This window comes from Mesocricetus auratus, unplaced genomic scaffold (assembly GCF_017639785.1).
Source record: "Mesocricetus auratus isolate SY011 unplaced genomic scaffold, BCM_Maur_2.0 Super-Scaffold_100007, whole genome shotgun sequence".
Lineage (NCBI taxonomy): Eukaryota > Metazoa > Chordata > Mammalia > Rodentia > Cricetidae > Mesocricetus > Mesocricetus auratus.
The window spans coordinates 51265856-51291468 of record NW_024429191.1 but is presented as its reverse complement, the minus strand read 5'-3'; the positions used below and the strand labels follow the sequence as shown (position 1 = coordinate 51291468).

The window sequence follows — 25613 nt, the reverse complement described above, 5'->3', positions numbered from 1 at the left end:
CACTTCGAAATCCCTTTCTGTACCTTTGAATTAATTCTACCAGAATTAAGAACACACACACGTGAAAGTTGAGTCCTTAACTTAAGGATCCTTCTCTGGTCTCTGTCGAGCTGAGATGACAGGCGTGAGCAGCCACACCCAAGTCATCACTGCTTTTACACTGTTTATAATCGACATTAAATTTTGTCTTTCTTTAGGGTGCTTTCTACCCCACAGTCCTAATTTTCCAGTTCCAGCAGTCTTTTAAAATAGACATGCTGCCTGTAAAATGAAGGTATTTCAAGGCGGAGCACTGCTGTGTTAAAACTCAATACCGTGGCACTGAATGGCTGACCCAAGATCGCTTAGTATTACTATCTTGACTGAGGGAAAGCTCATTTCTTGGCGAATTTTACGCCTTGAGGGGAAGATCCCTGGCTGAAAACTCACTTTGCCTACCCCTGTCTGGAGCCACCCGTGTACCGTGTGAGTCGCCAGACTTGCAGGTTCCGCCCTCCTCAAAACGCCTTCCGGTCGGGGCGGAGTATGGACCACCCGCAGAGTGCACTACAAGGCTCGGTGGTCCCGGGCCATCAGCAGCTGGGGTACTGCTGAGTCTGACACCGCAGCACACCTGTAGAATCAGAGACTCTGGGACCAGGAATCCCGAAGGACTCGGTGTCCCGATCGATTTCCCGGCAAGATCAGATTTCGGAGCATCAATTGACACAACTCCAAATTTGAGCGGGTCTCTCGTTCGCAACGCGCACGCTCGCGCTTGCGCAGTCTTCTAACCAGGGAGCCTTCCGCGTCCGGTTGCCATAGAGACCGCAGTTGTCCCTCCTGGTTCTTTCAGAGTCAGGATCTCCAGTTGGGGTAGGGAGGCTCCCACCTTAAATTGTGTTCTTGGAGGTACTGAGGTAAGTGAACCCCGATCCACTCACTGACCCCTTCTCCCTACACACAGCCATGTGTTTTTTTGGGGGTATCATCCATCAGTCTCTGAGACTACTCACATTTGTCCAAAGTTACATCTCAGGAAGCCACGCTGAGACAGACTTGGGAGAGGCCATAGGTGAGACTGACTGGATTGGAGAGCTCAGGAGTGCCTAACAGGGGCTTCATGAGCCCCATTGCTCAGCCTAGTCAAGATCTGACTCTATCCTTGGTTGGGAAGGATTCAGAGGCCCCTAGGATAGGTGTTGGGGGGCCCAGAAGGGGAGCCCCTCAGAGCTCAGCTTTGTCTATGGAAGGCAGATTGATGGCTGTTCAGAGCCAGGGGACCACATTTTCTTCTTTCATGACTGTCCAACTCCACTAGCTGACTTCTCCTATGCCCCCCTTCTTTGTAACATAGTCACCATGCCCAGATGTTGGCTTACAGATGTCACTCCTGTTTGTTCCTTAGAGAACACGTCTGGGTTCATGTATTGGGAAGAACACTGCTTGTCTTACTTAGAGCTTCTATCTTTGTGATGAAACATCATGGCCAAAAAGCAAGTTGGGGAGGAAAGGGTTTATTTATTTGGCTTACACTTCTACACCATAGTTCATCATCAAAAGGAGTCAGGACAGAAACTCAGACAGGCAGGAACCTGGAGGCAGGAGCAGAGGCAGAGGCCATGCTTCCTTCCCATGGCTTGCTCAACCTGCTTGCTTACGGAACCCAGGAACACCCACCCAAGGATGGCACCACCCACCATGGGCTGGGCCCTCCCCGCATCAATCACTGATTAAGAAGATGTTCTACAGCTGGAACTTATGGGGGCATTATCTCAATTGAGGCTCCCCCTTTTCAGTTAAGGGGGACACTGTAGCTTGTGTCCAGTTGACATAAGACTAGGCAGGACACTGCTCTGAGATCCAGCAGCTCTTCATTCTCTAAAAGACACACAGGAGAATGTCAATAGCACTCTGTGACAGCCCTAAGTGAGAAGAGCTCGCGCATTCATAAGCAGTGGAAAAGGTTGGCTTTTATGTAGTTGCCTGGCACACTACATAGCAGTGAGAATGGGTGAACTACACTGCAAGCAGCCAGACTACTGTTGTGAACATGACGCTAAATAAAAGCCACCGGATGCAAAAGGAAACACTGAGCATGGTTCAAAACCAAAGGAACTTACCTGTAGCACTATCCAAAGATCAAGTTAGTCATCAGCCTGTGTGTCTGGGAGTGTGAACATGGTTCAAAACCAAAGGAACTTACATGTAGCACTATCCAAAGATCAAGTTAGGGATCAGCCTGTGTGTCTGGGAGTGTGAACATGGTTCAAAACCAAAGGAACTTACATGTAGCACTATCCAAAGATCAAGTTAGGGATCAGCCTGTGTGTCTGGGAGTGGCAACTAGGGGCTAGAAAGGTTTGGCATGCTGGTAACACTGATTTCTTGCTCTGGGGGCTGGCTACACAGCATGCTTGGTTCAGATTATGATTTGTGCATGTTTCAGTATGAGTGCCACGTTCAGATGATGTTGCTTTCATTTAATGCAAATGATCTGTGTTTGACCAGGACTTCGGAATTCTCAAATGGCTAAACTGCTGCAGTCTCCACCCAAGTTCTTTCCCGCAGAGTGGTACATTGCTAACAAAAGCCAGTACCACAGAGCGGAGGCCCAAAGGTGCCGATCTGAACGCCTGGTGGCAGAGAGCCAGAGGCTTGTGGATGAAATCGAGAAGACCACCAGGAAGTCTCAGAGTGATGTGAACAAGAAACTTGGTAAGACAATGTGTTTAGAATGTTTGTGGCCGCATCCTGATGAGGGTATTGGGGGCTAGCTATAGTGTCATGTTTGGTGTGGCAATGTGTCATTCTTAAAGGTTGGGGGTGGACAGAACATGTTCATTCTACAGGTTCTGTGTTTAAGACCAGTGCCTTGAGACAGACACAATACCACCATCTGATTTCAGCCATCTATCATTCATTTGCTAGTTTGGCTCCCATTCATTGATAGCATGGATGGACCATATATTGGGACCACCAGAGGGGACGATCAGAGTCTGTACCTTTATGGGTTCCCACCTCGAAAGGAGAAAGGTATGAAAGTCATTGGTCAATATAGAACCAGACAGGTGCTGAGTGCAGAGAGCTCAGCTGGGGGTGGGGCAGGCACTGCAGAGCTGGGGAAGTTCCTAGAGATAAACATTTGAGCTTCGTTTTACAGGAAGAACAATTCAATCTTAATAATTCCATGCTGAAAAACAGCACTTAAAAAATGGTGATCTTACCGGGCAGTGGTGGCGCACGCCTTTAATCCCAGCACTCAGGAGGCAGAGGCAGGTGGATCTCTGTGAGTTCTGAGGCCAGTCTGATCTACAGAGCGAGTGCCAGGATAGCCAGGGTTACATAGAGGAACTCTGACTTGAAAAACCAAAAAACAATGGTGATTGTAAAAAAAACAAAACAAAGTAAATCCATAAATGTAAAATAAAATGGACAGTGATCAGCAAAACACTTAAAATGTAAAAGCCAGAGGCTAATCAATTTGGGTGGTTAATGGGCAGGGAGGGAATAAAGGGGATGGAGGTAAAACGAGAGGGAGTGATGAGGACTTTCACAGTCTGCATCTTACATGTCACAGATTCACTGAGGAATTTAAAATCAGCTGTTTACACCCCATTACAAGAAAGTTAAGTTTAGGGCTAGCCTGGTCTACACAGTGAGTTCCAGGACAGTCAGGGTTATGTAGAGACCCTGTATTAAAAGAAAACAACAACAACAAAAATAAATAAATAAATAAATAAATAAATAAATAAATAAGAACTAGCAAGGGGCTGGCAAGATGGCTTGGCTGGCAACCTGACTTTGCTGTTCAGAACCTGGGTAAAAGGGGGAGGAAAGAACCAACTTTAGAAACTTGTCCTCCAACATCCACATGTATGCAGTGGCACATGTGCCCACATGCTCACATCGTGTGTACATGAAAACAGCAGCAACACAAAACAGAATAAAATAAACCAAAGGGTTAGGGTGCAGCTCAGTGACAGAGTATGTTTGTCAGGCCCAGCACTGAAACACACCAAGACCTACGGAATGCCTTGGAGTAGTGCTAACAAGAGATGTGCAGTTCTCCACTGAAAACTACAGCCCATTACTGCAGCTGTCAAAGAGGTCAAAAATAAATGCAGGATATGGAAATTAGTGCATAGCAAAATTCAGTATTTTAGTTACCTCACAGGGTGACCACTAACCCGATTTTTAATGCTACCAATTGACCTATAGCTTCAATACAATGGCAATTAAAAACACCACCAGGCTTCCCGGCAAGCTGCTTCGGCTTGAAGGAAAAGTTACACCCTAACCCCCACTTCATCATGCACCTACAAAAGCAATCTTGGTGTGTATATGTCTAAATGGGAAAGGTAAAACCATGAAACGTTCAGAGGAGGGTTCCCCCCCCCCCCCAGACAGATGCTCACTCTGTAGACTAGGTTAGCCTTGAACTCTCAGGGATCTTTTGAATCCTGAGATTACAGGAAGGAAACTATAGTTGAGAGGGGATCACATACCCATCAGAATGGCTAGTGAGAAAGAAAAAAAGAAAGGAAAAGTGCCAGGTGTTGGGGAGGAAGTGGAACCCCGGGTGGCACAGTTAGAACCCGTTAGCTGCTGGAAGGATGGATTGGTACAGCACTTTAGAAAGTGGTGGCGGTATCCAGTAAAGCCGGGTGCGCAAAAACTTTCACACTGCTGTTGCACTTTTATCTATGAAACCTAATGTCTATTTACTAAAGATTTATGCTGTAGGGTTTGTCAATAGCAGAGCAGGTAAATAGTACTTCCTTTATGCAGCAAAGAGGCTGGCAGATCTGCAGCTTGATGGAACACCACAGAGGGATCTCAGGAACCTGAGACATTGAGTTAAAAAAAAAAAAAAGGAATACACAAATGGGTACATACCTCTCTCTCCTTCCCTCCCTCCCTCCCTCCCTCCCTCTCTCCCTCCCTCCCTCCCTCCCTCCCTCCCTCCCTCCCTCCCTCCCTCCCTCTCTTTCTCTCTCTCTCTCTCTCCTCTCTGTTTTTTTCAAGACAGGATTTCTCTGTATAGTTTGGAGCCTGTTATGGAACTTGCTCTGTAGACCAGGCTGGCCTCGAACTCATAGAGATCCGCCTACCTCTGCTTCCTGAGTGCTGGGATTAAAGTCGTGCACCACCACTGCCCAGTTTACATATACTTTTCTAAAGATGCATTTTTCAATAAAAATAAAATAACTTAAAATTTCCTGTGCCAGTTTTGGTGGTATGTACATACAGGACTGATGTCTGTCCTTACACACCAGACTTTTGTCTGTCCTTGCAGGCTTTCTGTCTGATGAGTCCTGGGATGGGGTTTGACCCTTAAGGCACTGTCAGACGGGAGGAGGAACAACCCACTTTGACCTTATTTAGTGACACTCAACTTTCCCAATCCTTTGGCCTTTCTCAGGATGGGAAGCTATGGTGTGCCTCTCACTTGGTTCATTTGCTTTCTTTCTGGCTGTTTCGTTCCCTTCGAGATGGTTGACACTTCTCTTCCCATTCATCTCTACTGGAACTCCTCACTGTTTTGCTCTTGGCCCTCTTAGTCTTTTCTCCTCTTCTCTCTCTTTCTTTTTAAAAAGATTTTTTCTTTCATTGTTATATGTATGCATGTGTGTCTGAGTATACTTTTCTGTAGAAAGTGTACTATACTGTATAAAGTATACAGTGTACAAGAATCTACAGAGGCCAGAGAGGGTATCAGATCCCCTGGATCTGGAGTAACAAACAGTTGTGAGTTACCATGTGGGTGCTGGGAACCAAACCCAGGTAGGTCCCTTGGCTTCAAGCTCTTTTTTTTTTTTATTTGCATGGAGTTTTGAGACAGGGTTTCCTCTGTGTGGCTTTGTAGACCAGGCTGACCTTGAACTCACAGAGATCTGCCTGCCTCTGCCTCCCGAGTGCTGGAATTAAAAGTGTGCACCACCACTGCCCAGCTGGCTTCAAACTCTTAATTGCTGAGCTGTCTCTCCAGGCCCAGCCCTTTCTGGACCATCTCCCCTGATCACTCACTCCTTAGAAGTTGCATCACAATCCTCTTTGTTTTACAAATAGAAATCATCCCTATCAGACATATCACCTACATTGCTTTAAGCACCTCAAAATAAATATATCCCAAGACAGATGCGTCAGTGTCCCTCAAAACTTGATTGTATGACTCCTTAGCTTGGTGAGTTATTCTTTCACCAACTTACTCCTTCATCTGTTAAATATGGCCAGTATTGTACTAGATGGTTCCAGGGATAAAGTTGATGAAGATATACACATTCTAGCATAAAAAGAGCAATAAAACCTCAAGAGACCACTGAAGTTATTCTGGGTTAAAGCATTGGCAGTAAGAATGAAGAGGAGGTGCACACTAATTAGCAGCAATAATTTATGGCTGATCTTAACAACAGAAGCCATACAGGCTGACAAAGGCAGGGTGTAGGAGTTGGTGCACAGAAGCGGGAGCGGCAGCCGTCAGGTGAGTGGAAGGGGAGTGCGCTGGGGCTGGGGCAAGCCTGAGGGACCTTGAACTGGGAAAGTGCAGTCCAGTAGGTAGCCCATGAGAGATTAGGAGAAATGGAGAGGGATCGGGGAGTCATGGCAAGAGGTGATGGAGGGCGGCTGTGTAGATGGGGTTGGTAAGAGGATGTGCTGGGGCAGCAAAAGGGGAAGGGCACAGAGAGGGTCAGGGGTGGGAACAAAAGGGCTGGGTGTAGGGTCGTGGACTACAAGAAGTGAGGATTTTGTGGGTGAGGACGCCTTCCCTGTATGGTGCCTCTCTAAGCCCCGGGGAGGCTCAGAGGAGAGTGGAAGTGTGTTTGAACGGGTGGCTTGGAGATCGCGGATGGCGCGGATGGCGTCTGAGGCCATCTAGTAGGGCAGTGAAAGATGCTCGGTGGATGGGGTGGAGGCCAGCTTCACAGCAGGGAGACTTCAGTTTGTGTGATGGACGCAGGCCCTGGATGCAGGCATTCTTTTTCTCTCATAAAACTCCAGCCAAAGAACAGAAAAAGATTCTTGAAAGCTTCGCCCCCAGGACAAGAGCGGGCGGAGCCGAAGCAGCAGCACAAAGTGATCGACACTGGATGCCGGAAGCTGGAAAGCGAAGAGCAGCTACACACACAGGCGCTATGGACAACTGGGGTGGGCCGGCGACACGGAGCTAACTGATTCACGATGCAGAAACCTTGAAATATGTCAAGCTGGGTGCATCCAGCTTCTGCTGAGGCTGGAGATTCAAGGCAGAGATGGAAACACTGTGTGTCGCAAATCTTTAAAAGGAGCCCCTTCTCCATTCATTCATTCCAGCTTGCCCTCATGCCGGCAGAACACCTGAAGTCAGACTCAGTGAACAGCTGCTTTACCTGGCTTCAACATGTTCCCTGACCTGACAAGGACTTGGAAGATCTGTATATGGAGAAATTAAGTGGCTTGAAAAGGAGGCTCTGCAGATATGCGTGTTTGGAGGATCTCCAGGGAAGTGCGTGGGCCCTGCTTTATGGTTCTTTTCAAAAAGCATTCTAGTGGGCAAGCGCTGTCCCCACAGACAGAGCTTCCGAGCAGCATTTCAGCACATGTGTTATGCACTCAAAGAAGATTTTCAGCATCACGCGGAAACTCTGGAGGCAGTATAGCGGGCAATGAACAGATGCTCCGGACTCATGAAGATGCTGCAACCTGAAAAAGAGACATCACAGGAATGAAGGGTCGTGGAAATGAAAATCAGGAAAAAGCTAAACTTCAAGAAAAGCATTAAAAGATAAAACTGAGAGCTGGGCATTGGTGGTGCAAGTCTCTGATCCCAACACTTAGGAGGCAGAGGCAGGCTGATCTCTGTGAGTTTGAGGCCAGCCTGGTCTACAGAGCGAGTTCTAGGACACATTCTGAAGCTACACAGAGAAACCCTGTCTTGAAAAACCAAAAATAAAATAAAATAGAATAATTCTCCAAGAACAATGAAAAAAAAAAGGAGACAAAAGATAGGCAAACTGGAGTCTCAGTCTGGGAGGCTCAGTGATCAATGGGGATTCTGGAGTGATAACAGAGAATCGAGAAGGAGAAGAAATTATCCATGACAAAACTTTTTTGAGCAAGTTGATGTCTGTTGTTTGGCACAGTAAGATTGACACCAGTGTGAGGTTTCAGAGCATAAGGAAAATGGAGGAATTTGAAAGAGCTGCCAGAGAAAAAGAACCGGAAAGGTCAGGACCATTTCACTCTTGTCCACAAAACTCTGAAAACTAGAAGGAAGCAGAGACATCAGACATCTGAATGAAGTGGGTTTACACACCACAAGCTAGTACACAGCTGAGCACCAGGAAATGCCAACAGCAAGGGTAGCAGAAAGGGGCGCCCGGGCTTGCAGCTTTTCAAAGACTGTAGCTCCTACACATGTACGTCTTAGGAAGTCCCTGGCGGGTGTGCTTCTGTGTGTCGAAGGGTCCAATTGAGGAGGAAGAAACACAGCTCAGGAAACGGGATTCCAACGCCTGAGAAATGCACAGGGGATTCCTGGAAACAAGACAAAAGACTCATGCGGTGGTACAGAGTCGGTCACCTGGTCACAGCAGGATGAGAGAGGGCCCTGTGAGAGATGTTCTCAGAAGGGAAGAGTCAGTCATCAGTAGGTTACTAGACTAGTTGGGGTTGATTGACAGGATACCAGCAGTTCTGCCAGAAAGTTTGAGTAAGCATTAGTAATTAATACAATAAAGTGAAAGTGTTACTTAAAAATAGATTTTATTTTTATGTGGTGTGTGTGTGTGTGTGTGTGTGTGTGTGTGTACATATGTGGGTGCATTGCCTGTGAAGACCAGAAGAGGGCATCAGATCCTCAGAACTGGAGTTACAGATGGTTTGAACCACCTAATGCAGGTTCTGGGAGCTGAGCTCTGGTTCTCCGCAAGAGCAGCAAGCACTGAGTTGTCTCTCCAGCCTGAAGCGGTTGCTATACTAACCACCTCATTATCAGTGTGTTTCCTATAACTCAGATATGTGCAATCTCATCTTCTCTGAGAAGGAAGTTATTTGGGCTGGGGAGATGGCTCACTGTGTAAGATTGCTTGCTGTGCAAGCATGAGGACATGAGTTCAGATCCCCAGCACCCACATAAAAAGTCAATTACTATTTGTAATTCCAGAATTGTTGGGGGCAGAGAAAGGAGAATTGTTAGGGCTTGCTAGCCACCAGGTTCAGTAAGAGATCTGGCTTCTGTGTATACATAACACACACACACACACACACACACACACACACACACACATATGCATATAATACAGCACGACAGCACACACACAGACATGCACATGCTAATGCTATTTTAGGGAGAGGGCATGGATAACTACACAAGTTTAAGATTTAAATGTGAAGCTACTCATTCTGAATTCATTACACACACACACACACACACACACACACACACACACACATACACACCTTTGAGATAGGGTCTCAGTGTGGCCCAGGCTGGTTTGCACTAACTATGCAGCAAAGAGAGAGAGAGTGACCTTGAGTTTCTGATTCTCCGGTCTCTACCTCTCAGGTCCTGGGATCACAGCCTTGTGTTACCACACCCAGTTTGTGTGGGTGCTGGGAATTGAATCCAGGGTCTCCTGCATCTTAGTCAAGCTCTTTACAACCCAGCTGATCAGCATTTAAAAAATGTCACAAGTGCTGGGTGTGGTGAAGTACATCCTTAGTCTCAATACCTAGGAGGCAGAGGCAGGTGGATTTCTTTGAATTCCAGGCCATGCTTTTTTTTAAAAGATGGTGGCTACAAGTAGTGACAGAAAAGTCTTGAAAAGTCATCTAGGGTAGGAGTAGGGCTCAGTGAGCAAGGGAGAGGCCTGGGTTCAATTGCTGCCAGCACCACAGCCAACACTCACAGTAGTCTCCACCAAGAGCAGACACAGCTAGGTGTGACCTCTGTGTGCTTCAGAGCAGAGACTTGAGGAGATCAAGTTCTGGAAGAAGGAGTTAGATGATAAGCTTGAACAGCTCGTGCACCAGACGGAGGATCTGCTCACCTACAAGGTCCGCCTGGAGAAAGCCCTGGAGAGCTTCAAGGAGCCTCTGCACATCACAGAGAGGTGCCTGGCCTACAGGTGAGTCACCTGCTGTGGGAGACTCAGCACCAGGGGACAAAAGCTGACTGTACTAGCCTCTAGCTGGTGCAAGCAATCTGGCAGGTGTTATGTTGGAGCTGGGATGGGGCCCATGGTGTCTGTGGAAGGAACACAGCATGTGGGTCATGCCTAAACTCTGCTGTCCTCTAACTAAAAATATATTAGGGTCCAGTTTTCTGTGAGTGTCAAAGAATTAGAAAGTCACAAAATGAATCCTAAAATGGTTTCTCCTTCTGTCACCTAAGAATATTTTGAGATTCATTTTTATTTTATGTAAGTGTGTTTTGCCTGCATGAATGTCTGTGTACCAGGTATTGCAGTGCCAGAAGAGTCCAGAGGAGGGCGCTAGGTCCCCTTGGAATTGGAGTTACAGACATTTTTAGCCATCATGTAGGCGCTAGGAATTGAACTCGGGTTCTCTGGAAAAGCAGTCAGCACTCTTATCTCCAGTCTCCTCTCCCATGACTTTTAAGTGGTTTAGATAGGCCAGTCAGTGTCCATTGGCATGATGTGCTTCAGTGTGAGGGTGTTCCAGTTGTGTTTTGTTGTCTCACAGAACATGGTTTTTAATCCCTAGGAAACCTCATGACTTGAGATGGCAACCTAAGCTCCAGACATTCTATGTCCCTGGCAAGTAGGAATAAGCAGAGTTTGGCATTCACCATTTCTCTGTACTTGTGTCCCACTGACCAGAACATAATCACACGACTACACCACGGTTGGCTTCAGTTGGGGTAGCCAGGTGCTCAGCTGAAGTATCAAGGGTTCCATTTCCAGGGAAGAGGGTGAGAAAGATCCCGCTACAGGCGCTGGGAGACACAGCCTGCGGGGTGCACAGAACACCCTGCTGTGTAGAGTGCCTGGGCACACCTCTTATGACCTGTAAATTCAGGGTTAGCATTATTTTCTTACCTTCCTAGCTGACCCCGATTTCTAGACCTGTTTCCCATGTCTGGTTGGAGAGTCATGGTGAACTGATGAGTCTGGTTTTCTCTTTGGGCAGGGTCTCACTTTGTAGCTCAGGCTGGCCTAGAACAATTTACCACTGGCAACTTAGCAAAGTCTAGAACTCCACATCGTCCCACCTCAGCCTCAATGCTGTCCCACCATGCCTGGCTCTCGGTGGTAGGTTTGCTCCAGCAGAGGCCTTTCCAACCCAGCATATTATCCATACTGACTATTTTCATTTTGAGATAGAGGCTTGTGTAGACCAGGCTGGCCTCACATTCACTGTGTACTTGAGGGTGGTTTTGGATTCTTGCCCACACCTTCTGAGTGCTGGGGTTGCCGGCATGTACCAACATGTCTCGTGTATATGAACTAGGATCAAATCCAGGCCCTCATGAGTGTTAGGCAAGCATTCTGCTGTACTCCCGGCCCCCTATTGGTGTTTGAATGCCCATGTCCAAATCTTGAGTTTCATAGGTCACCCCAAGCTTCAAACCTTGTAATTACAGCCCTGAGCCCCAACAGCTTCAGGGTAAAGTTCAAGGCTCTTAACTTAGCAGAGTTTGTCATAACTGGGCCCCAGAGAACTCTCCAGGCCCTGAAAGAGAGAATCTTGGGAATGCTGAGCCCTCTTCAGGTTCCCAAATGCCAGGAGCCCAGTTCCCCCATGACCTTAGCCCTGACCCTGTCCAGCAAGCAGGCAGTGGTCCCCAAAATAGATTTAGAGAGCATGTGAAGACAAGGGCAGGCAGTGACAGCCCACCCACAGGGAGCTCCTAAGCCCAAGGCTAACTATAATGCAGAGGGTGCTGAACTGGTGAGCATGTACTGCGTGTGTGTGTGTGTGTGTGTGTGTGTGTGTGTGTGTGTGTGTGTGTGGGCATAGGGACACTGCGTTTTATCATGTCCATTCCTTGGCACACTCTATGAAGTTATCCCATTTACAGAGGGGACATCAAGACCCAACTGTTACATAACACACCTCAGTCTCCCAGCAAATGGCCAGGGGATTCCCCCACCCAGGTACTACCAAGCAGGATAGAAATAGCAGAGTATCTGGTAGTGAGGTGGTCTTGGGGAGTGGTATAGCCTGGTGCTTCTAACTAGAAGCACATGCAGTGGTGAGCATGTGACACTGGGTAGGTCAGTTCACTCCTCTGACACTCGGTTGTCCCATACGTTTTTAAAAGGTTGAGGGGAAAGGCTGTGGGTGAAGTTTAGCGTAGCACAGGTGGCCAGTATGCTGCAGAGGCTGGGTTCCTTTAAGAGGGAATATTTACATTAAAACAAAACCAAGCCTCACAGTGCAAAAAAAGTGTCACACAGCCAGGGCTCGATGGTATAATACCAGCATTGGTGCTCTTTGTTACTAACACTACAGCAGAGCTTTTATTTTCCTTCCTTTTTGAATGCAATTTCTTGTCGAAAACCAAGACTGGGACCAAGGGAAGAAACACCTGTCTGTGAAAGTCTAGGTCAAAAGAGAGTTGTTTGCAACGAGTAAGTACGAAGGGCAAGACTTTAGAGCAGATGGCCAAACTGAGCAGGAATAGCCAGCAAGCGGGACATACCTTCTCAAGTCCCAGCACTAGAGGTCTGAGGCAGGAGGATCAGGAGACTCGCCTGGGATACATAGGAAGACCCTCTGTCTTAAAAATCAACCAATCAGGCAGAGCCAGCCAGTCACCAAACAAACAAAAATCAAACAAATCAAAGGGCGGGGAGTGTTCATGTAGGGTTTTCAGGCCAGGTTTCTGCGCGTGTTGTGAATGTTTTGAGAGACTCAGGTACGAAGTAATATCCCACGCTCCTGCCCCTCCCCGCTAGGGAGCAGCGCGTGGGCATCGACCTGGTGCACGACGTGGTGGATCAGGAGCTGGTGAAGGAGGCCGAGATCATCCGAGGCGTTATGGCCCTGCTGAAACGCACAGTGGAGGAGACGACGGAGCAGATCAGGTACCGCAGACCCCACCCGAGTTCAGGGAACCGGTGTGTCACACCTCCACAGACGGTCTGCGCCCCCCTGGGGTGGAACTCTGGCATGGAGTCCGGTTTTCTGCCTCCCCCACTGGCGCTCTCTGGTGGCCAGCGGATTGTGGCGGCATCTCACCAGGGTGACTCACTGGAGTCCTTTGTGGCCACGCTGACCCACCCCTTGGTTCGATTTTCAACTGAGGCTTGCTCTCCAAGCGTCAAATGGCACGTGTGTGCATTGGGGACGAGGAAGTGGGGAGCTAGGAGAAGCCGCTGAAAGGCCTAGTTTCAGCTTCGTTTTCCAGGGCCTCCCTTGACTCTGCAGGCGTCACCAGGCCTTTCCCCAGGGAGAAACCCGGTTTGCCTTCTTCCTTCAGGCTGAACCGCTCTGCCAAGTACAACTTGGAAAAGGATTTGAAGGATAAGTTTGTGGCCCAAACTATCGACGACATCTGCTTCTCACTCAACAATAACTCACCAAATATCAAATATTCTGAGGATGTGGTGAGAATCGAGCCCAAGTGAGTGGGACCTTGAGGCTGGTCTAGGCGGTGCTGGGAATATCCGGGTCCTTTCAGTCTGACAGAGCCAGGGGATACATCCTGTAGCCCCTCGGAGCCAGGGGGCTTGGGACGAGGCATCTGTTAAATGGTTTTACCCTGCCCCTGCCCAGAGCCTTCCCTCGCTTTAAGAAAGACTGGTACAGCATGCCCAAAGACTTGCAATGTATTCTTTCATCTATTTATATTTTAACAAGTGGAGCTTGTTAAAACTGTAGTAATGGGTGAATAATAACTCCCCACATCAGTTCTTTTCCAAGATTACCAGTTAAGTGCAGATTCATAGAAACACATGCACATTTAACACTCAGGTCCATTTTGTTTAGTTTGCAAAAATATGTGCCTTTTGTGTACATCTAATTTGTGTGTGTGTGTGTGTGTGTGTGTGTGTGTGTGTATGGGTGAGTCCACTCGTGCCCATGTGGAAGTCAGAGGACACCTTGTGGGAGTTGGTCCTTCTACCACGAGAGTCCCAGGGATTCCCTCAGGTCAGTAGGCTTGGCGGCAGGCAGTTACCCATCTCACTGGACCCTTAACTTACATTTTTCAATTAGTATTATATGGTAGAGCTAACTCACTCGTATCTGACTTTTTAATTAACTATACAAGTATAAAATACATACAGCAAATACTAAATACAAAGTTCAACAATTATCATTGTATTAGCATATTTTAATGTATAAAATATAGAAAGATAATGTACCCCCAAACAGAGCTTCTCAGAATAGTAAATGCTCTCTTCTCATGATCTCGGGTGGGTTGAGAAGCCAGACACTGCTTAGTTGGTGGCCTGGCTCAAGGTGTCCTTAGGTGGAAGTGAAACTGGGGGCTGGGGTTTAGCCATCTGAAGGCTCCTCTGGGGACTGGTTGACTTCCAAGGTGACTCGTGGGATGATGTGGGCCCCAGTTCCTGACTTTATGAACTTCTCCAAGGACAGTTCATGACACGGAAGCTGGCATCTCTCATCCCAAGTGATGGAAGAGAAAGAGAGGCAAAGGTGTGAGGGAGGCCGGGCGTTGGTGGCGCACGCCTTTAATCCCAGCACTTGGGAGGCAGAGGCAGGCGGATCTCTGTGAGTTCGAGGCCAGCCTGGTCTACAAGAGCTAGTTCCAGGACAGCCTCCAAAGCCACAGAGAAACCCTGTCTCAAAAAACCAAAAAAAAAAAAAAAAAAAAAAAAAAAAGGTGTGAGGGAGAGGGATCTAAGAGAAGCCATGAGCTTTGTAACACCTGACTCTCAGAAGCAGCATCTCTTCTTTGGACTTGTGAGAAACAAGTTGTCAAATTTGCTCTCATTCTTTGTTTTCTTTAATTTATTTATTTATTAATTAACTGTGTGTACAGCATTCTGTCTTCTGCATGCCAGAAGAGGGCACCAGATCTCATGATAGATGACTATGAGCCACCATGTGGTTGCTGAGACTTGAACTCAGGATCTCTGGAAGAGCAGCCAGTGCTCTTAACCTCTGAGCCATCCCTCCAGCCCCTGCTCTCATTCTTAAGACACGAGAGACAGGGACTCTGGGGACTAGTCAGAGGCTGGCTCTAGTCACAAAGTGGAGAAGCCTCAGGCAGTCCTCCAGGGCGGAGAGAAAGAACAGAGGACCCAGTTGCTACCATAGAAACCTTTCTATCTTCTTCCTCTTTCCCCTCCTCGTCCTCTTCTTCTGCATCTGATTCTTGAGACAAAGCTTTTGATGTAACCCAGGCTGGCCTCAAACTTGAGATTCTTTTACCTCAGCCTCCCTCAGTTCCTTCTGCCTAATACATTTTTTTCTACTCCCCCAAAGTAGACACTCTCTTGACTTCCTCTAATAGGGTTGCTTGCTTATAATTCTGTGGTGTGTGTTTAGAATAACATTTTTTAGGAAACCAGAGAGATGGCTCAATAGTTAAGAGTGCTTACTGTTAGTATTCAGGCATCTGGACTGGCCTGACTTGGGGTTCTGACAGGATACACCCTCAGCTGCAACAACTAAGAGCCTCGGCCTGTGCATATTCACTATGTTCCCTTTTAAAAGGGCCCTGTCTAGCTCCCATCCTTTCTGTCTTTCTTTCTCTGTCTCTCTCTCTCTGCCTTCCTTTCCTCTCTCCCACTGCTTCTGTTCCCGGAGGCCGGTCCCCCTCCCCCCTTTTTATGATTCCTTTCCCTAATTAAGAAAAACCCTCTGCTCAACCATGTTGCATGGCATGTTTCTGTCATGTGCTGCTTTTCTTAAACTGCAACACTTACTACTCTTACAGAGGACCCAGGTTCTAGTCTCAGCACCCACATGGTGGCTTACCGCTGTCTGTAACTCCAATACCAGGGATACCCTCTTCTTGCTTCTGCGGGCACCAGGCCTGCATGCAAAGACATTTATGCAGGCAAAACACCAATGCACATAAAGCAAACACAACACCTTCAAATAACATTTATTAAACTATTTATCAAGGTTGCTAACAGTTCCTCATCTAACTAGCTGTCTGTTTAACTCCTGGCTTCTCCTTACTCAGTGTGCTAGGTTGCAACGATTATTGCTCTTTTATTTTGTATCAGCTCTTATTGTCTCCAGCTGTGTGATCGTTCATTCATTTCTCTGGGCTTGTTTTCTCCTTTGTGAAGTTGGAGTCATAGAAGTAGCTTAGTAAGCTTCCTGGGGGATGAAACGAGGTGATGCCTTTAGGTACTCAGTGTCTGGCACAGACATGGTAGGTTTCCGGTGGAAAACATCCTAAGTACTTGTGGGGTTGGAAACAGCTTAGTTTCCAGTAATACTCAGGAGTTGCCTTGCTACCCCAGTGCAAGTGAGAAACTTTGTTTCAGCTCAGTGAGTCTGGAGGACTGGCTGGACTTCTCCAATACCAACGTAGAGAAGGCAGACAAGCAGCATAACAACTCGATGACGCTGAAGACCCTGGTGGACCGCATCCTGTCTCAGACGGCCGGTGACCTACGCAGACAGTGTGATGTGGTAGATACGGCATTCGTGAACGGGCTGAAGGAGACCAAGGATGCCAGGAACAAACTGGCTGATCATCTGGCCAAGGTGAGGTCCCTGGGGACACACTGTATTCATGAGGTCTTTCCAAGGAAGCATAAATGTCTGTGTGTGCTGGGCTCTGTCAACACTCCCTATGCAGAGGAGAGGATTGTCAAGGAGGCAGAGTCCAGAGGCAGGGAGAGTGGGGGTTGGGTTCCCATCACTGTCTTAGATCCCCCTCATGTAACTGGCAGAGAAAGGCCCTGAACTCATATGAGCCAAAGCACTCAGTTTCTTCAAATCTAGCTCTGGGCCCCGGTTCAACTATCCCTGCCAGTTACCCAGCAAATGGTTTCCAGGAGTCAAAAATAAAAAAGTCTCTGAGGCTTAGAACTTGCAGATTCCCATGGTGTAAATATTCCCATGTGGTCCATCTACAATCTCTGTTTAGCAAAGAGCTGGCAGAGTCACCAAAAATGTCAACATCGGAGCCCACGGGACCCAGCCTCCATACACCTCTTTCCTTTCTTCAGGACCCAGGGGCCTGAGCACGCAGGATCAGTCAACAATCTGAGCCCAGAGACGTGGAGAAGTAGAGTCTAGTGGGTTAGGGCGTCACTTTGAACTTGAAAGATGGAGACCGATATTAGACTCTGGTAGTAGTGAGCTGGAGGACTTGAAGATCCTTCTAGCTCTCTCCATCTCTTGGCCAAACTGTAACATGGAGGCCAGGCCAGGGCTTCTGCAGCTGAGAGAAGCCAAAGCTTCAGGACAGCCATGGCCGGGATGGGGGATGGTTAGATGGGGTGGGGAGTGTACAATGGAGGTCATGCTCCTCACCTGTGTCTTCTAGACAGTAAAGATAAGTAGGTGAGATTGATTTTATAATATTTTACTTAACTTTCAATATGAAAATTATTTTAGGATGCTATTGGGTAATTAATGATGTATTTTAAATGTTTATAATTAACTCTTTGGGGCTGGGGAGGTGGCTAAGTAGGTAAAGTGCTTGATGTACAAGTATAAGGGAGTGCCTGAGCTTGCTTCTCTAGCACCCGTCCGTGTAAAAGGCGGGACTGCGGTGGATGCTGGTGCTTGCTGGGTATGGGTTGTCGTGGAGACCAGTGGATCTCAAGGGCCTGCTGGCCAGCTGGTCTAGTTGGAGTGGTGAGTTCCAGATTCACTGAGAGACTCCGTTTAAAAATAGAAGATGGAGAGCAATAGGGTAAGACAGCCAGCATTGACTTCCAGCCTCCATACATACACACACATGCATATGCACCTACATACACATGTCTAACACACACACACACACACAGACACACACACACATCTTTTAAAATCTAATAATCTAATGCATACAGGACCCAGTTGGTGGCATATGACATTAATCCTGGTACTTGGGAGACAGAGACAAGCAGATCTCTGTGAGTTTGAGGCCAGCCTGGTCTACATAGCAAGATACAGGCCAGCCAGGGCTACATAGTGAGACCCTGTTTCACAGAACAAAACAAATGCATATATACAACATATACAGTCTCTTAGTATACTACACATAAGTAGTACAAATTCAAAGTCATTAAGCGTTTGTGAACAACCATTTTTTTCTGTCTTTAGAGTCTTGAATTTCAAGATCCAATAGAGACACAGACACCTGTGTGTGAGTAAAGTTATGTGGACAGAAGAATAAGCAAGCATAGACTTTGAGTAACTTTGGGGTCCCATATCCCCATTTGGAAGCCTTGGACTTAGGCCCTATAAGGAAGAGGCCCACTTGGCCATCCCTGGTCAGGAAGAGACTTTGCAAGCCCAAAGGACAGTGTTCAGCTCTCCTTTTGTTTGCAATTAACTGTTTACATAGTGAACAAAGCATGTTTAATCCTCTGAAAGGTTTATGATTAAGTAATAGTGTTAAAAATAATCAAATGCCTAGGCTGGCAAATCTTTTTCTATAAAAAAATAAAATAGTAAATATTGTAGGCATGGCATTATGAGCCAAGGGTCATCAATCAATGGTATTACATTGGTATTTATACAGCAGGGAAGACAAAAATTCTTCATTGACAGAAATTCAGTAGAAATAATAATCACAGTGATGGAGTATAGTTTTTAAACAGTGGTCTACTTACAAGGAAAGAGGGATTCTTTGTGAGGAGATAGCATCTTGCTTTGTTCAGATGCAAAGTTGGTGTTTCCTAGGAAATCCCTTGCAAGCATTCATTTGCCAATGCTGAACTGTAACAAGCTATTACATAATTCATCTAAAAGTATCATTTCATTCAGATACGTACTGCCAGGTGATGACAACACGTCAGAACAAATGATTTTAATTGGCTGTGTTCACTTCTTGGGGAGCGCTTGTGGATTTCTGTCAGATGCTTCTCCTCATTGTTTGCCTTTTAGCATGTAAATTCCTCCCAGCCGAGGGTGAGGTCACCGCTCTTTCACTGTGAAGTGAACACTTCAATGTGAGCAATTCCTTTGGCTTGCTTTGAGGTCGGAACCCACTGTTGGGAGTTGGAAAATGTCATTGTAAATATATGCAGGAAAGGAGGTCTTCCTTCTTGCTTTAACTTTGAAAGAACTGAAATGTGGAGAGCATCTTGACCCCAGGGGCAGTCGAGGTGGCTGCACCCTAAGCTGTGTGCCACAGACCATCTTGCCTCAAAATTTTAGGACAATTCAAGGAGGACTGTTTTTGAGACTGCATCAAAAGCTAGTCCCCAAAAACATCCAACATTTGTTAGCAATGGTTGAGGATTCTTCTTATTCAGAAAAATCCCAATCTGAGCCCTGTGCTAAAATAAACCCTACGAAAATGTAAGCGCGGGGAAGCCGTTGAGCTGCAGAGCTGTGGAACACACAGAACCACTGAGCTGCCGTTTCTAAAGAAACAGTGTGACGGGCAAGTCTGAGAGCTAATGAGGTTCACTGCTGACGGAGTTAGTGCAGCATCACATGGCAGAGCCAAACGTTTTATGCAAAGTACATTTAAAATTGCTGTGTATGTATGTATGTATGTATGTATGTATCTATGTATATGTGTAGCATATGTGTACTTGTATGCACGAGCGTGCAGATGTGGAGGTCAGAGGTTGACTTTGAATGACTTCTTCCATTCCTTTCTACTTAACTTTTTGAGACCAAGTCTCTCACTGAACCCACTGACTAGCAAGCAAGCTCTGGGGACCCCCTGTCTCTGATCCCCAACCTCAGTGCTGGGGATACACATGTGCTTCGCCACACCTGGCTTTTACGAAGGTGGGTGATGGGGATCTGAACTCAGTTCCTCTGGCTTGTATGTAGATACTTCAACTGAGCCAGCCATCTCCCCCGACTAATGAATAGTACAAAGACTGACCATGAGCTTTAGATAACTTGCATCTTCACAGGCTCTGTAAACTTGTTTAGCCCAGCCCATTTCTGCTCAACATGTATTAGTACCACAACATCTTAGCAGACTCTACTTCAGGTTATGTTCAATTAGCAATTTCTGAAGTAAGTGTGTATGTGTGTGAGTGTGTGTATATGAGTGAGTGTGAGTGTGTGTGTCTAGAGGTCCATGACAGATGCCTTCCTCTATTACTCTTCCCCTTATGTTTTTGAAGTCTCTTACTGAACCTCGAGCTTGCCAACTTGGTCAGGTTGGCTGGCCGGCCAGTGAGTTCCAGGGAGCCCTCGGTCTCCATGACCATTCCCCAGTATTGGGTTACAGAAGAGCACACTGCTCCCGGCTTTATGTGGATGCTGTGGATCTGACCACAGGTTCTCATGTTAGCATGCGCTTGCCACTGAGCCTCAGCCTGTTTCTCAGCCTTCTGAAAACTGTCACATTGTGTATTCTCAGAGGCTAACTCTTTAGTCACATCCAACTCAGCACTGATGCTTCTCCAATAAACAATATTGAACAGTGTTAGAACGCTGACAACTCATTACGAGAAAAAGAAAACCATATGGAATTATTATACCAAAGAGTGGTTATTGATTTAATGTAGTCCCTGGTCTATATTTTGAGCAAGTCTTTCACATAACAGATAATCCTGCACACATTTCTGCTCTTTGGACACATTTCCTTTAGCTGCTGCCACCAAACACTGTGCAATTAGCTGGGAATGGCTTCCCCGCTTGGCCAGGAAACAAACAGTGTGGAACCTTTGATAGCAGCCTCGTTTTCACTTTGAGACACTGCAGTGGTGGGATTTCCTGATCATTGCTTTCCTGCGAGTTGAGAACATTGTGATTGACACACGGTCTAATGATGTAGAGTGTTGCCATTCTGCGTCACTGTGTAACATGTTTGTTGGTTCTACCCCTAACCCACAGACACGGAAAGCTCCACTGGGCCTTCGGCATGCAACACTTGAGTCCAGTCTTCTGCTCTTACCATGATGTGGACATAGTTTGCCTTGATTTGAATATTTGTGTCCCTTTCAAAATTTATACTGAGCCTTTAATCCCAGCACTCAGGAGGCAGAGGCAGGTGGATCTCTGTGAGTTCAAGGGCAGCCTGATCTACACAGTGAGTTCCAGAACAGCCAGAGCTGTTACACAGAGAAACACTGTCTCAAAAAACCAACCAACCAACCAAAAAAAATCAAAATTTACACAGAAACTGCTCCCCAAGAGGTAGGTCCTCTAGCAGGGGTCCTCAGGGCCCTCACAGAAGGGATGGTTGGAAGTAGGCAGATCTTTGCCTTCTGCCTTCACCATGGGTGGACACAGCAGCAAGGGGCTGTCTCAAACCAGAGAGTTGCCTCAGCAGACACTGCCTGCCTCCAGACCGACTGTGAGAAATCAGTTCCCGGTTCTTATCCTTTTCCCAGTCTTGGTATTTTAAAATAGTAGTAGGAAGGGACAGAGAGAGACGCTGGTAATGCGACAATAAAATGAGATGTCACTGGTGAGGGGATGCTTGGAAAATCCACGGAACTGTGACTGCCTGGCTGTGATTGACAGTACTCTGGGCAACAGTACAACACAATGACAGCATCATGCACAGTCTGTCAACACCCCTTAACTCTGTCCTTGTTCAAAAGTGGCTATAAATAAGCCAACAAACATGGCCGTGTCTCAATACGACTTTACTTTTGGACACCGAGAATGGCACTTTATGTAATTCCCATGGCAGAAAATATTCTGCTTCAGATTTTTCTGTCCCTTAAAATATAAAGCATTTCAAAGAATGCAAGAAGTAGGAGGAAAGGTTTCAGAACATCCATCTGATAAATCAGAGGTATCTGGACAGACACCCCATTGATAACTCTCCACTGGTGTGACTAAGCACATGCAAAAATGCCGGTCCTCTTATGACATCAAGAATTTCAAATTAGGACCTCAGGGGTTAAGAGCACTGACTGCTCTTCCAGAGGTCCTGAGTTCAACTCCCAGCACCCATATCTTGGCTCCCAACCATCCGTCAAGATCTGGTGCCCTCTTCTGTCCTGCAGGCATGTTTGCAGGCAGAACACTGCATACATAATAAATAAATAAACCTGAAAAAAGAATTTCAAATTAAAACAAAGAGAAGACCCCATGCATATGCAGGAAATCCAAGACGACGATATTGGATGCTGGTGAGGATGCTGGCCGAAGCCTCTCACTCATGGTCTGTGGGAATGCAAAAAGACCTGGTTCCTCACAAAACTGTTCTTCCCTTTTCACTATCAGTCTCATCCCTTGATATTTGTCCCGATGAGACTAGAACATAAGCAATAGCTATATAGCAACTACTTTGCAGAAGGAATAATTGTCATGAACAAGATCATGTTCTCTGGACACACTTCCTCTACTTGCTCTAGAAGGACATGATTTAGTTGGCGACTGACTTTCCTTGCTCAGCTCTCATTCCTGGAGACTTAATTTGCTTGCAGCCTCATTTTCACCTTTTGTCTCAAAATTTGAAAAGTATATTAAGTATGGAATTAGGTAATTGGTTTAGCCACAATCTTAAAATGAAATTTTTAACATTTAATTATTACTCACCTTTTTAGTGTGTGTGTGTGTGTGTGTGTGTGTGCGCGTGTGTGTGCATGTGCACGACGCTCTCACACCCACATACCTGCCTGTGTGTGGCGGCCAGAGGATAAGATGTAGGAAGCCAGTCTTCTCCTTCTACTATGTAGGTTCTGAAATTGGGCTCAGTTGTCAGGCTTTGACTGAAAATGCCTTTACCCCCTGAGCTGCCTCGCTGGCCCTGAAATTTTATTTTGGAGATACTATTAGGATATTTAAGAGAACATGTGATTTATCTTTTCTTACTAGTTAGACTGGCTGAAGGTTCCCGTAAGATATTTAAGTATGAAAATATGCGTGTTTATAAATGCAGTTGTAAATAGACAAAGGGTTTTAGCTAAGTTTGAAGTCAAAGAAACTGTTGGTCTCAATGAAGTAAAAGTGATTAACATTTACTAAATTCAAGATAATCTTTTATTTATGTTATGTGTATGAGCATCTTGCCTGCATATATGCCTATGCTTAGTGCCCACAGAGGCCAGGAGAGGGCATCAGCTCTCTAGGAATTGGATTTCATAGAGGCTGTGAGCGGTGGTGAGGGTGCTGGGAACTGAACCCAGGTCCTTTGAAAGAACTGCAAGTCCTCTTAACTGCTGAGTTGTCCTTACATTTGCTAAATTTCAAATAGTATAGTATCTGTGAAGTGAACTTAAGAAATCCTTTTTATGCTGGGTGATGGTGATGCACGCCTTTGATCCCAGGACTCAGAAGACTGTGGGTGATGAGGTAACCGGGGCCAGTCAGATGTGCCTGGTGCCTGGGGTTCCATAAGTGGGAGAGCATCTCTGCCTTGGTGACAAGTGATCAGCTGACATTCTGCTTAGGTGAGAATGTGAAGTCATGTCTTCTTAATGCACATGGTCACCATAGCCTGTCTGCGTCGTTGTTTTCCAAGGAGCATGGCCTCACCTATGCCAATCCTTTCCCTCAGGTTATGGAAGAGATCGCTTCCCAGGAGAAAAACATTACTGTTCTTGAGAATGCCATCTTGGATCAAGAAGGGCCAGCTAAGGTAGCGCACACGCGCCTGGAGACCAGGACTCACCGGCCTAACGTGGAGCTGTGTCGCGATGTCGCTCAGTATCGGCTGATCAAAGAGGTTCAGGAGATCAACCATAATGTTGCCAGGTGGGCCAGTCCCTGCTGGGATGTGACTTCAGGCTACATTATAAATACTGAAAAGGGGCATGGCCAAGGGTGCTGCTGGTTCTGTAATGTTGGAAGGATGCCCTCCTAGACTTCAGACCTGTTGACTCCAGCCAAAGGTGCTGTCATCCATGAAGCAGATCTCAACCCCAAGACGTTTTGTTATAAAGTCCAAATCCAGATGTTTGGATAATATCTGTTGTTTCAAGCTTTTCTTTTCCAGTGATGAGAGTATAAAGCTAAGGGCTGTGCAAGAACTCTACCACTGAAAATGTCCCCCAACTCTTGTTTTGATATCAGTTCTTGCTAAGCAGTTTGGGCTGCCCTTGGGCTGTCTATGTAATCTAGGCTGGCTTTTAAGTCATCATCCATCCCTCAAGTGCTGGGTTTACAGGTGTATACCACTACTGCCTCCAGCAAATATGTCACAAGCCAGAAAGCCCTGCCTTGAGAAGCAAGCGAGGGGACGAGGGGACGAGTGCTATCAGTTTGACTGACTGTCTCCTTAGCACATCCTCCTCCCCCTTGGCAAAAGCGGTGCAGAGAGAGTGATGGCTCCCCATGCTCTTCTTCTCCCAGGTTAAAGGAAACCTTGGCCCAGGCTCAGGTAGAGCTGAAGGCACTGTACCGCAGGCAGCTGGCCCTGCAGGAGGAAATCCAGGTTAAGGAGAACACCATCTACATCGACGAGGTGCTGTGTATGGAGATGAGGAAGTCTATCCCGCCTCGTGATGGTGATGAGCATGGGTCCTGGGAGGGAGGCATCCGAGCGGAGGCCATCTGCTGATAGGTGCCATTCAGATTCTCATTAAACCGTATTGTAAGACAGCAGTAGCTCGGAATTCTCATTTCAGGTGGGCAGAACTTTGGGCAGCCTGTCACAGCCTCTTGGTAGGACACCTTAGGCCCTCTGGGGTCTGTGCCTTGGGGACAAGGTTCTGTTCTACCATTGCTGTCAATGAGGTGGGTATTTCACAATTCAGTGCTGTGTATTAGCACCAGCTATGGAAATCTCACAGGACTTGGGGCCAGGGAGGGAGCCGTTAGAGATCCATTCTACTCATACGCTCAGGCTGGGTTTTCTATCCGAGGCACTCCCTTCTTTCTCACAGACTGGGATGCAAGCACTTCTCAGGGGTCTCAACATCCATTATCCTAGGAAGCAAGGTGGAGACTACTGGCTTAGACAACCCCTCCCACCTCCTGGTAGTTCCTCACCAGTCTATGCCGATGTCACAGAAACAGATGGAGGACGAGTTGGTTAGGGGCTCCCTTCTCTGAGCATGTAGAAGACAGGTTAAGGCCAAGAGGACTCAATTGCCTAAAGTTCAGTCTGGGGGCTGGGAGGAGTAGTGGTTAGCACAATCGCTGGTGTCTGTGGTTGTGGGGTCAGAGAGGAAATGTCCCTGGTCCAAAGGCTAGGGGAAGGTTCCAACAGTAGCAGTGGTGACGTGTGATTGCTGTAAGATTCTGGCACTCAGAGGTACAGTTTCTGATGGACAGCTGGGAAAGACAGCAGCCTGGGCTGGGTTGGGAAGGCAAGTTCCTGTCCGGTCTGCGTCCTTCAGCGCCCCCATGTGATGGCAAGAAGTTTTGCTCCTTTATTTTTTCCTTCCTGAAGGGGAAGTCATTTTGTGTTTGATTCTAGACTATTTAGTATTCACTGGATAGTTTTGTTTTGTTACATTTCTCATTTTTAAAATGAGTGTCAGTAAAGGAAAATAAAATTCGAATTCATGCTACAGATTCGAATCTCTTAACAGTTGTCAAGGTTATAGGTGTCCAGGGGCAGACAAGATGGCTCTGGGGTGTAAAGGCACCTGTGGCCAAGCCTGAAGACCTGAGTTTGATACCTGGGACCCCCATGGAGGGAGACGAGAACTGACTGCCACCAGTTTTCT

The 25613-nt window shown here is 46.8% G+C and overlaps 1 protein-coding gene across 2 annotated transcripts; it reads left to right on the top strand.

The window, feature by feature from the left end:
- Positions 1 to 773: 773 nt before the first annotated feature.
- Positions 774 to 24540, top strand: Tekt1 (tektin 1). 2 transcript variants are annotated; one of them, XM_040749081.1, is made up of 8 exons: positions 774 to 899; positions 2491 to 2697; positions 9923 to 10088; positions 12885 to 13013; positions 13409 to 13552; positions 16398 to 16620; positions 23498 to 23694; positions 24292 to 24540. In XM_040749081.1, exons 2-8 carry the CDS (start codon positions 2508 to 2510, stop codon positions 24497 to 24499), a joined length of 1257 nt encoding a protein of 418 aa, XP_040605015.1. In that variant the 5' UTR covers positions 774 to 899; positions 2491 to 2507; the 3' UTR covers positions 24500 to 24540. The 2 variants fall into 2 exon arrangements, with proteins under 2 accessions (XP_040605015.1, XP_040605016.1); XM_040749082.1 differs by lacking the exon at positions 13409 to 13552.
- The last annotated feature ends 1073 nt before the right edge of the window (positions 24541 to 25613 follow it).

Bases quoted from the DNA above. Each gene is read 5' to 3' on its own strand.
- Tekt1 (XM_040749081.1), top strand. From the start codon at position 2,508: ATGGCTAAACTGCTGCAGTCTCCACCCAAGTTCTTTCCCGCAGAGTGG. The intron at 13,014-13,408 runs GTACCGCAGACC...TTCTTCCTTCAG, and splicing joins GAGACGACGGAGCAGATCAG to GCTGAACCGCTCTGCCAAGT. The intron at 13,553-16,397 runs GTGAGTGGGACC...ACTTTGTTTCAG, and splicing joins GTGGTGAGAATCGAGCCCAA to CTCAGTGAGTCTGGAGGACT.